Source organism: Pholcus phalangioides, unplaced genomic scaffold, assembly GCF_987345545.1.
Source record: "Pholcus phalangioides strain wild (caught in Gottingen) unplaced genomic scaffold, Ppha-v1.0 ptg000008l_1, whole genome shotgun sequence".
In the NCBI taxonomy this organism is placed as follows: Eukaryota; Metazoa; Arthropoda; class Arachnida; order Araneae; family Pholcidae; genus Pholcus; species Pholcus phalangioides.
In genome coordinates this window covers 11,926,508-11,939,199 of record NW_028301601.1, presented here as the reverse complement: position 1 = coordinate 11,939,199, position 12,692 = coordinate 11,926,508, and the positions used below count along the sequence as shown (strand labels likewise).

Here is a 12,692-nt window from a genome sequence, read left to right as displayed (position 1 = left end):
AGATGTGTTTATTGGTTACATTTTTCAAGTTTTATAAAAGAATTTTTATCAAAGTTTTATAGTGTAATACCAGCCTAAGACATTGATTAAAAAATAGTGATAAATGGTCATTGAAATGGTTCTTGACAATATTTCTCATTGAAATGGTTCTTGACAATATTTCTCATTGAAATGGTTCTTGACAATATTTCTCATTGAAATGGTTCTTGACTATGGATTGTCTATTCAAATAGTTTATGACAGTAGATTGCCATTGAAATAGTTACGCAATGAATTGCTATTGAAATGGTTTTTCACAATGCTTACCTCAACAACGTTCGAGAACGCTTTTTCTTGCCTCAAATGTTTTCAACAAAGCTTTCGGCAGCAATATTTCTCAACGAAACAGCTTTCTACGTCAGCTTTCAACAACACTTCACTCACAGCAATGGCTTTCTACAGCGCTTCACACAGCAACGACTTCAACAACTTTTTCACAAGGTTTTCAACAAAAAAAGTTTCACACCATTTGGGGTTTTCAATAATGTTTACTGCAGTAATTTTTGACAATGCATACCTCAACGATTCTCTGATACAAATGTTTTCGATAATACTTCCCACAACAAGGGCTTTTGACAGTGTTTACCGCAACAATTTTTGACGACGTTTTTTGCTGCAAAGGGTTTCAACAATGATTTCCACTGCATGGCTTTTCGAAGCAAAGGCAACTATACTTTTCGCAACAATAGTTTTTCATGGCTAAAGATTTTAACAACACTTTCCACAGAAATGGCTTTCGACAATGCCCTCCGCGAAATTACTTTCGGCAATGCCTTCCACAGAAATGGCTTTCGGCAATGCTTTCCGGAAACGGCTTTCGACAATGCTTTCCAGAAACGGCTTTCGACTATGCTTGATGCTAAACCATATAGTCTTAAACCGTGCTTTTCATAGTTTATGGGTTTCAACAATGTTTTTTACGAATATGATCTGAAGAAAAGGTCTCGTGGATGTTTCAACACCGTTTTCCTCGTTTCTTTAAATACAATAAAGAGTTCCTATTTTTTCCTCTTGACAACCAATTGCCAATTTTGATTGTTTATTCATACACAAGCTGAAAAATATCGAAAATAAAGAGAAATGTGTGTTTTTTTTTACTCACAAGATAATGATTTGATCCGGAGTCAAAGGTTTGACTTGATTATCCTCGCATCGTTTCACTCGGATCGGTAAATATGGTATTGGCACTTCACATCACACCATAAAAAAAAAAATATACAAATAAAGTAAAGAATTAAGATGTTAGTTGTGATGATCAGGATCTCTAATGAACATGCATAAAAATCATGTTGAAAAGGAAATTTGCAGAACCTATTACCGTATTAGGCCATTTTTTTTTTGAGAAACTATAACGTGAACTTGTTGTTGTGATTCTCATACAACTCAAAATTTCATGAAAAATTCATCGGACAAGTTCAATTTATTGCGAAAGAGGTTTCCGTGATAGATTTTTTTGTGAGAATTTCACCCAAGGTGAAGCGTCACATGTCGTTGTCTATTGTATTGTGTGACTGTTTTTTCGATGAATCCAAAATGGCCGACCTGTAATATCTAAGCTGTGATCCGGGCGGGTGGGGGCGGTATGTGGAGTTTATCGTTTCTCCCTTTTGGGGGAAAAAATAGAAAAATCAATCCTATACATACCACTAACTACTGTAATTTTTTGCTAAATAAGTTCCCCAAAAACTTTTTTTCCATCGCCCCCTTCTTCAGAAATTATTCTCTCTCATCGCCCCCCAACTCAAGTGAACCCATGGGATCCTACGTTCTACTCGTAGCTTCTATCGCCACCCCAAGACCATTCCATCGCCCACCAGGGGGGGCGATACAACCTACTGATTTAACATTGGATCCTATGGGCTTACTTGAGTTGCGGGGGGGGGCGATGAGAGGAAACAATTTCTGATGAAGGGGGCGATGGAACAAAAAGTTTGGGAGATTATGCTCTAAACCAAGGGTGCTTAACCTTATGGCCACATCATTTGAAAACGTGTCACGGGCCATTTAAGAGTTCTGGAATTGTGCAGCGGGTCATTTGAGCGATCTGGAACTGTGCCGCGAATCACTTCATGTAGAACTTCACTGCGGGTGACTTAGGTGATCTATAAATGTGCCGCTTAGTTAATTTTAAAAAATTTAGATTTGAGGTCACGGTCAACATCTGATGAGTCCAAGGGCCACATTCAGCCAGTGGGGTAATGGGTTGAGTAAGAATGCCCTAAACCAGTAGTTCTCAACCTAGGGTCATATGGCTCCCCTTAGGGGCCCTGAGATATTCTGGGGATACGGGTGAAAACCAGGTAAAAGAAGATCTATGACAGGTAGTTACTGGGCCACAGAGAGCAGCTGTGAAGAAATAAAGATTTGAAGTGAAGTATGGAGGGAAAAAATTTGACTACTACCAGGAAATACAGCAGAGCTGCCCATTAAAACCAGGTCCACCTTAACACATGGGCCCATCCAGGAATGACCCGGGGAGCTCATGCCCATGGAAGGCCTACATGATGAGATCACATACAATGATCTTCTCGAGTAAGTAGGCACGAAAACAAACTGCTATTCCCAGTTAAATATGCGACCCCAAAGCATCAGTTTGTCCGAGGACTCCCTGATGTTGAGACGGCCCTACATAGTACCCATCCCCCCCCCCACTCATAAGAAGGAAGCTTACTGAGCTCCGGCTCAGGATAGGCATGAATCCAGGGTAATACATTTGGGAGGGGCGATTTATTGTGTAGGTTCTCCCATTGGATCGTCCCATATATTATGGGACAGACAAATTTTTGCACACTGAATTTTGCTCTTGGGAAGGATGATCACCAGGCCCGTCATTTAGGGGGAGGGGGGCAACGGCCCCCTGGCTTTTGAAAATACACTAAAAAGGGTATATATATATACAAATACACTCATGTTCATAAATTAAGGATAATTCAGAATCACACGGAAATCGAAATCTTAAAGTAAAAATTTCACTTGTAGAATTATCACACACATCTGCAAGAATGATATGCAAATTTCAGGAAGCCACCAGATGATACCGATAGTACGTCACAATGACGAGAGTGTAAGAGGGGGGTATATAAGGAATGGTGGCAAAGAAGTAAAATTTTTCACAAGAGTTCTGTAAGGCGCTCAGTGCCATAAGCGAATAGTTATGACGCATGTGGATGATTTTTTACGTGGTAGAATTATCGGCCGCCTGGAATGTGGGCGTACTCAGATGGAAGTATCCGAAGAACTTGGAATTGCCCAAAGTGTCATCTCTAGGCTTTGGCAACGATTCCAAGATAACGGAAATGTCAGTAGACGTTACAGTACAGGTCGCCCCCGAGTAACAACGCCGAATGAAGACCGGTATTTGGCAGTAACTGTCAAAAGAAGCAGACGAAGCACAGCATCCGACCTGTCTCGTCAGCTATCTGCAGCCACGAGTACCACAGTTTCAAGGCAAACCGTGTACAGACGTTTGGGAGATATTGGTCTATATGCTCGCAGGCCTGTCAGATGTGTTCCGCTCACGGCAACTAACTGTCGGCAGCGATTAGCCTGGAGTAGAGAACATGCAATGTGGACATCGTCACAGTGGGCTTGCGTGATGTTTTCCGACGAGTCCAGGTTTAGCTTGCAGTCTGATTCACGTCGGACTTTCATATGGAGAACGCCAGTTACCCGTTACCACCAAGACAACATCATTGAACGACACCGTTACGGTGGTGCAGCATTGCTCGTTTTGGGTGGAATTATACTGGGTTCCAGAACAGATCTGCATGTTCAAACAGGAAAGCCCAAATTTATCGGGACATTATTCTGGAACAACATGTACGTTTGTTTAGGGGTGCCATGGGCGCAGAATTTGTGTTTACGGATGACAACGCCCGTCCTCACCGAGAAAACATCGTAAACGAATGCCTTGAATCTGAGGATATAACCCGTATGGAATGGCCAGCATTCTCACCTGACTTGAATCCGATAGAGCATGTGTGGGAACCACCTCCTACATGTGTACCAGAACTTCGGAGAGCATTGCTTGCTGAGTGGAGTGATCTTCCCCAAGATCAGATCGATAATTTGATACTCAGCATGCCTAGGCGTTGTACGGACTGTATTTCATCGCATGGGAGACATACAATGTATTAACCATCATACCAACCGTGTAATAGTAAGTTTTTGCAAAGGAGATATTTTTTACAATTGCTCCAGAGAGCAAAAATCGTAGTTTTTATGAATGGTATCTTACATACACCATCGTTTTTGTTCTTTATCTTTTGTTAAATAAATGGGCTTTATGAATAAGTAACGTTTGTTTTGTTTCTGAACCTTTATTTGCCGGAGCTGGCATTATCCTTAATTTATGGACATGAGTGTATATATATACATACAATGAGTACATGTGCTTTGCCCCCCCCCCCCCCGGAAAAAGTTGAAATGACGGCCCTGATGATCACCCCCCCTCTCCTGTCCGGATCACCGCCTGATCCACAGCTACAGATCAATTTGTATTTATAAAATTTATGTTCACTATAAATTTAGTTCAATTCAAATTCAATAAGTGGATGAGGGTAAGGGGGAGCTAAATAAGACGCGGGAAGGCCACGAGAAGAAAATATGATGCATAAGGGGGGGGGGCATTGGCCAAAAAAGGTCAGGAAACTGCTCTAAATTTTAGTTTAGAGCAGCGTTTCCTAATCTTTTGTTAGAGAAAGGCAAAGGCAATATGATCACTAGAGCCCAGATTATATGAATATTTTGCTAAAATAGGCCAAAATATGCGAATGCATATGTGCATATGCATTTGCATATTTTGGCCTTTTTTAGCATTAATGCATATAAATGCATAAAATCAAAGAATTTTCAGTATACGTGCATATTTTTGAAGGTTTATTTAACCTCATTCAATTTTTTTTTAATAATTTTTCAAATAAATATTTTTCATAATATTTCCATAACATCGGTTTTTTTCCCGCAGGTGAAATTTAATGAATTGATAGATATTTATAAAGTATTTTACGTATATTAACCGTTTTATTGTGAGGCTATTTCTAGAGAGATGTCAAAGTGTTAATTTTTTTAAAAAATAGTGTCGAAATTCTTTTGTTACTGCTATTTTCGTTATTGAGCAGCTACAACAAACGGAAAATTAAAAATTGTCTGAATGAAAATACGTAGAAGATATTTGCACATGCGGTATATGCGTATATATGAGGGGATTTTTTTCTGTGAATGAAATTCATACGCACTAAGAAATAGAAAAGATGCCTTTTAAAAACACATCTGCTTTTTTTTTACATGGTGATTTTTTTTAATGCATATTTTCTCATTTTTTTTGTACATATTTCGGACTTTTTCAAGATTTCTAGTGCTATTCTGGGGTGGTTTAATGAATATTTTTGGATTTTCAGTGCATATTTTGGCATTTTAAGTGCACATTTTGTATTTTAAGTGCACATTTTGTATTTTAAGTGCACATTTTGTATTTTAAGTGCACATTTTGTATTTTAAGTGCACATTTTGTATTTTAAGTGCACATTTTGTATTTTAAGTGCACATTTTGTATTTTAAGTGCTTATTTTTGCATTTTTAAGTGCATTTTTGCCACTTTTTAAGTGCATATAATCCGGGCTCTAATGATCACTAAAGCTCGAACCCCCTTGGCTTTTTCTCTCCAATATCAATACAGGATTCAGCTAGTAGTATTTTAATGGGTGGGCCAACGGGACTCGAGGCCAGGACTCCAAATCATTAAAGTTTTTTTCCATTTTTTATCAATATAGATGCAGGCATCCAACTTCCTGTAAAGAATGGTGATGCCATCCTTGAATAAGGTCTTCGGTCGGTGCGCTACAATGATATACTGGACAAGCTACGTAGATCTATTCATTAAGAGTAAATTGACTCGGCATGGTTTGGCGTGGTGTGTTTCCTGTCGCACCCCCTCAGGTTGCGACCATTGTTCAGGCTTGAGCAATGGCAGCTTTATGCAGCTTGCCCAATGTTCCGTTGCAGCGAACCAACAAAAGTTTTTTCTTCACGGACGGTATCTGGACCCTTTCCTTAAGAAACTGGATGCCTGTTGAATGACTGGTCTATTTTTCAATGCCATCTCGTGATCGTGGGTATACCCGGACAAGGTCCGGTGGCGTCAGGTGCGTAAGAGGGCCTTATGATTATGATATCTGGCGCTATGATCCTTGAAGGTAAGTACAGTATGTAAACTTGGCTGGTGAGTCATAATCTTAATGTGCACGGCCCGGGGACATCGTTATAACGAGATTTGGTGCCTCCCGGTAATGAGATCTTGGCAGCATGTAAATGGACTTTACATTACCTGGTTGAAAATTGGTATTTTCAACCAGGAAATGGGAATGGCCCCGCAACATCACTTTGCCCGAGGACCCTAAATACTGTTAAGGCTACCTGCCCTGCTGCGACAGGATATTCTTAACATCTATACGATCGCGGGCGTAATATTACGTCCAAACACCAGTGGAATAAATTCCAACAAGTTTTCTTTCCTTTCTCTTCACCATCTCGAAGCTTTATAGTAACCCTATCAACACGGAAGTTGCTTTTTCTTTCTGTCCTTTCTTTCTATACTCCAGTGAATGATTTTCTCATATCTACCTTATCTGTTATTCGGTTTCCTTTCACATTTTTTTCTTTCCCTTCCTTTTCCTAACGGTTAAGTTGCAGAGGTCTTCAACCTTTTTCTAGTCGCGAGCACTCCCTGTATCCATCATCAAAAGAAGAGCACTCTTTTCCGGCAATTTCGACATACCAATGCATGAAATTAGTACGATTTCAATCATAGAATGCAATTTGCACAAGGTGGTTTAGTTGGAACGTTGATCAAGCGCTCGCGAGCATGAAATGGGACGCGAGCATCGAGCACTCTTGGTGCTCGCGAGCAAGGGTACAAAATTTATCACCGATCCGTTAAATAGAGATAATCCAAATGTCTTGCCAATATCTTGTACGTGAAATGGTTAAAGGATTGAAAGACATATTAATCAGCTTCCATTTTTTACCTTGTTTGACGATTTCTTTGAGGTCATCGATGCTACAAGTCGACGGAAGGCAAACTCCGACGTAGAACTTGTTGTAGCTCGTAGCGAACGTCGTCGTGGGAAATTCCTCTATGAACTTTCAACAATAACAATCGACAATTAATTACAAACATTTCAAAAAAAGAATAAACACGATTACAATTATCAAGTGGAATGAGAGATGCGATTAGTTCTGGTACTTACTTGGGCGAATTTTCCGAAATCAGTGAGATTAATTTTGCCCAGACCGTAGTCGGCGAGGTTTTGCGTCATGGATTCGGGTATGCTGGCCTCTATGGTGCAGTACTGGCCGTGGTAGTATTCTTCCTGGACGCTCTTCGAGGGATCACCCTTTTTATTGATGCTGATGGACAGGCATTCGTCGTAAGCACCCATCAGGGCGAAGGTCCCTTGCAACATACCAAACGGTGGCTTGGCGATTGCGTCTAAAACTGAGAGAGAGAGAGAAACCTATGTCACGTTTCATACATAGTGCCTTCCATTTTGTTTTTGTGAAGGAAATTCTAAAATACATCCGAAGGATTTTCAGGTAGTCAAGCCCATAGGCGTACGCAGAATTTTCTCGAGGGGGAGGGGGTTTCAGATATTTTTCATTTCTGAGGGGGGGGGTTTACTTATTTCCCCTGCAAAATAACACTACAATTTTGGCTCGGAGGGGGGAGTAGGAACCCCAAAACTCCCCCCTTTGCGTGCGCCAATGGTCAAGCCTATTCGAAATAACTTAAAAATTTGAGTCTGTATAGTTCAACCGAAAAAATAACCTTATTTCGAATTTGTAACCTAAACGATCCAACATACAACTCAACATGAACGTTTTGTATAAACCTTCGTAAACGTAATCTTTTACGTGCTTCAAGGTAAAGAGTAGATAGCTCTTGCTTATTCCTCGATTACACGCAAGGTGTGCGTGTTGTTTATTCCCCCCCCCCCCCAGAAATGCGTTCGTGGCATAATTTCGTTCCATTCAATGATAGAAGGCGTGCGTACCTCTTGAAATGTGCTCGTAAGAGGCTTGTCTACGCATGCACATGTCCAAAAATACGAACACGAAAGTGCGTGTACTTATTGAAATGTGACGGAGTCTTGACTACCTGTATGTATGCGTACACCCAGAAATACGTACATAAAAACGTGCGTACCTTTTCGAATTCCTAGAAGGTTTTCAAATCCTTAGAAATGCGTAGAAAGCTTTGTTATACTTGTGATACGTAACTAGTATGGCAAAACCCAGACCGTAAAAAATGTCTAACAAAGCCCAGACGTAAATAGTTCCAAACAACGCTCAGACGTAAATAGTTCCAAACAACGCTCAGACATAGGCGTAAAGTTATTGGAAATATCGAGGGAAGCGAGGCCTCAAACCTAATACTTCCATAGGTTACTATGGAGATGGTGGCAAATGTTGTAGGGGCGGGGGGACGACGCTCGGAATCATGTGCAGGATACAGGTTTACACCTATGCGCTCACATCTAAATAGTGTCAAACATCTCTCGAACATTAATAGTTACAAACAAAGCTTAGATATAAATAGTAGCAAACAACGTTCCGATGTAAATAATGTGTAACAAAGCTTAGACATAAATAGGAGGCATAAACAATAAATAATTGCAAGCAACACTCACGTGAAATAGTTACAAACATTGCTCAGCCGTAAATAGTTGCAAATAAAGCTTAGACGTAAATAGTTTCAAACAACGCTCAGCTGTGAATAGCTTCAAACAGAATCTAGGCGTGAATACAGGGAACAAAGTTAGCGGTTGCTCTTTTTTTACGGTCAATGATTAAATTTTATTTTGAAGGCTTCAATAAGAACCGCTTTTTTCACGGTCATCCCCTCTTTTACGGGCGAATTTATTTATTTTTTCTCGCCGGTGTCCTTAAAAGAGGGGTTTCATTGCAGTTTCAAACAACGCTCCGTGGTAAATAGTTTTAAACAAGAGAGAGGGGGAGGGGGTAAGTATGCTGCAGCCACTTCAAAATTATCTCAGGAATTTTCCATGTATTTATTTATCAAGGCAAACTCAAACTCAATGAAGATTCTTGTTATAATGCTCTATGGCAGTATTTCCTCAACCTTTATCAGCCAAGAGGGCTCCCTCTGGACTACATTTTCATTTCGCGGCCTCCCTTTCAAAGGCGCAGGGTCCCCTGCCCTCATCCGAGAGAGCAGAGAGATCCCCCTTTCTACTTCTCCAATTGAATTTAATTAAAACTAAATTTTATAAATAAGATCGATCTCTGGAATTTCGGGTCAGGTTGCGAATCCAGAGGGGGTGAGTGATCATTCCTTCCATGAGCCGAATTATACAATAAAAATTGGTCTGCGTAAAATACGGGCGATCCAACAATCGTACACAAGAAGTCAACCTTCCTGACACATCACCCAAGGTCTGCGCCTACCCTACCTAAACCGAAAAATGTTCAATCTGACAAATATGTAAGTTGAGTTGAATACTGTATTTGTATTTACAGCTATAATTATCATAATTAAGTTATGAAAACAGCGCTTATATTCACGATTTTAGTAAACATTACAAATTCAAGTAAGCATCGTTGAAAAAACGGGACAAACGTATGAAACAATTCGGAGCAACTAAAAATACAGGAATGCCCCGTAATCATACGGAGGGTGCAGGCCCCCCCCCCGCCAAAGCGTCAAGGGTGGAGCCGACTGATCTAATATATATGGATATGTAATATATGAACTGACATCATCATCATCATGCCCCCCCCAGACTTTCAAGTCTATCTCCTCCTATGCCCGTAATACGGGACACAAGTGGCCCGCCCAATTGTTTCAGACATTTTACTGGTCTTTGGGTTCAGAAAGGTTGAGAAACACTGAACTAGACTTTTCTGGATATTATTCCGAGGTGGACTTACAAAGTAATCTGGCCTCCGCCGGGAATCGAACCCAGGCCCCTCTAGCAATGTTTGGAAATTGTGGAATGTGTACTTTTTTTTGCTCGCTATTTAACTGTGCTTTTATGCGTAACTATCTCTGAGATGTTTGGAAATTGTGGAATGCCTATGGGATGCATTTATGTAAATATTTCATTTTGCGTTTTAAACATATTGAAAATATGTTTCCCGGTGATGGATTTACGGTCAGAAGTTCCGTAGGATATGGACCGAGCCATCACACGGTTAGTTAGTTAAGCCCCTCCAGCAATCCGGGCGAGTACGCTTTAAGAGGACCCGGGTTCGATTCCCAGTAGAAACCAGACGTCTCTTTTTTTCAGAGCATATCCAGAAAAAGTCGAATAACTTTATGGATTGGACTGAGAAAAAAAAATCGTCTCACGCTCTTATTTTAATAGATTGCCATACACACGTAATTGTGAATTGTTCAAGTCCTGCATCAGTTACGAAGCTTGATGAGTTGTAAAACGACTTACGTTTCAGAGGCGCGATCTTGAGCTTCCTGACATCGACGAACAGCTTGACGAAAGTCGACATGCACTGCGTCGACAGGCGGAGGTCCGAATTCCTGACGACGTAAGGCAGGAGCCTCTTAGTTATCGATCCGATCAGGCCTTCGATAGTCTTCTCGATGTCTCTGGCGGAAAACTTGACCTCCGTCATGTTGCTACTTGCGGTCACGGCCGTCATCGCCGTCGTCGTAGTCGCCGGGACGTTCATACAACTCGCGGGCCTCGGTACCACGAGAACGCAACACACCGCACAAAACACCACAATCGACTTCATCATGGTACGGATTAAATTAGAAACGAAACTAACGCTATATATCAAATAATCGAAGAAGAACTTCTCACGCCAAGTCTTTTCCAGTATCAGTCGCCGAACCCCATAACGATATAAATCAATCTTCCAGAGTAACCCACAAATATCCAAATGGACGATGACGATACGGAATTTATCATTTACGGATCACGGAAAGTGATTTCGAGAAATGATCCGAGAAGAAACAATAGTTAATGATGGACTTCAAAATGGCTGGTCGAAAGTGTTTCGGTCCCGGGCGCGCGCGCACTCCCTTCCAAGTCCAAGACCATAATTGATAAATTGTCCGTTTCCACGATCTTTTTAAAAAGAATTGCATATTTTGAAATTGCCAAAGTTTGTTTACAAGACATAATTTCTTTCCTATAAGAGAGCGGAGGTTTTTCTTTCTTATTGGTCCGCGCGAATTGGTTACGGTTTGTTGAATCTTTTTTCTCTCATTTCAGTACACAATATTCAGGAAACAAAAGACCTACGTTACGGCTGAATTTTTTTATATTGTTATTAAGATTTCTTATTGTGTTGTGCATACGGTTTTTTTTTTTAGGGTCTTTATTGGATAAATAAATAGGATTTCTCGTCGATGACGTGCGATTAGAAAGGGCGAGACCTTGGCGTTGGTGATTTCAGAACGAGGAAAAACTCAGAAGTGAGGAATCGATTAAGAAACGCAAGAAAGAACTGGAAGTCTTCTCTTGATATTAGTCGTTTTTAATTTGATATGAGTTTTAGAATTCACAGTACGTGTGAATGATAATGTGGATTAGCAATTGAAGGCGTGAGAATACTTTAGTCAGTATTATCACGCCTTCAAAAACGATCACTTTGACTTTCAAGGACCTCGGGAAAATCAGGAATTAAAGGATTTCCTCCGACTGAGATCAAAGATCAGTACGTAATCTTTAAAAAAATTCTTTACTTTTGAGCTTGGAAAAATATTTTTCCTGAATTTTGAAAAATACTTTACTTGAGCATGAAAATACTTTACATTGAAAAACTTTACCAAGTTTGGAAAATACTTTTCTCCTGAGTGTCTTGAAAAATAATTAACTCCAGTTTGAAGAATACTTGTCACCGAGCTTTGAAGAATACTTTACCCGAGTTTTCTCAAAAATATACATTGGGGTCATTCAAGTATTACGTCATCATCGATGGGAGGTGGGGGGGGGGGGTTTGGATAATGCTTACGTCATCAACCACCCTTTATGAAAACATGAGTTGGGATTCAGAGGGGCAGAGCTGATGACGAAATTTTGCTGACAAGGGAGGGGGTTCAGAAATGGCTAAAAATTTGCTTACGTAATATTTGAACTGCCCCTTTTCTCTAGTTTAGAAAATTACCTTATTCAATTTTGAAAAATGCTTTACTCGAGCTTGGTAAATACAAATACAAAAACAAAAACAACGCCGCAACAGGCAAAACGCCCAACGAGGTGGCTGAGAAAAAGATGCCCGTAAAAACGCGCCCATACTTCTCGAGTTTGAAAAATACTTTCCCGGAGTTTGAAATTGCTTTTCCGGGGTTTTGAAAAATACTTTGCCCGAGCTTTGAACTTTTTTCTGTGTTTCAAAAAATACTTTACCCTGTCAAGGTCGGACCTGACAGGGTTCCATCCACACACTCGAAGCTGGGCTGGAAGAGATCTCTGCAACGGGATAAGTCCAGTGGCAAAGTTCTGACATTCATTCATTCATTCAGGGCTCCATCCACATGCTTGAGATGATTTTTATAATTTTTTTTGTTTTGTTTTTCCACACTGTAAAATCGCTAGAAATGGGCCCGTAACAAGTGACTTGGATCAGGTGCTGCTTGGATCCCAACAGAGATCCCAGCCTAGCACACC

At 40.5% G+C, this 12,692-nt stretch overlaps 1 protein-coding gene across 1 annotated transcript in view; it reads right to left on the bottom strand.

Annotated features, from left to right (window-relative positions):
- LOC149083695 (nose resistant to fluoxetine protein 6-like) overlaps positions 1-11,192 on the bottom strand; it is a 36,505-nt gene extending 25,313 nt beyond the window's left edge. Inside the window, exons 1-4 of the mRNA XM_089234190.1 lie at positions 10,503-11,192; positions 7,287-7,534; positions 7,065-7,179; positions 1,142-1,226 (exon numbers count right to left, since the gene is read on the bottom strand). Of these exons, the coding sequence (XP_089090316.1) occupies positions 1,142-1,226; positions 7,065-7,179; positions 7,287-7,534; positions 10,503-10,815 (761 nt within the window). The 5' untranslated portion in view covers positions 10,816-11,192. The remainder of the gene's footprint in view (positions 1-1,141; positions 1,227-7,064; positions 7,180-7,286; positions 7,535-10,502) is intronic.
- Positions 11,193-12,692: the final 1,500 nt, after the last annotated feature.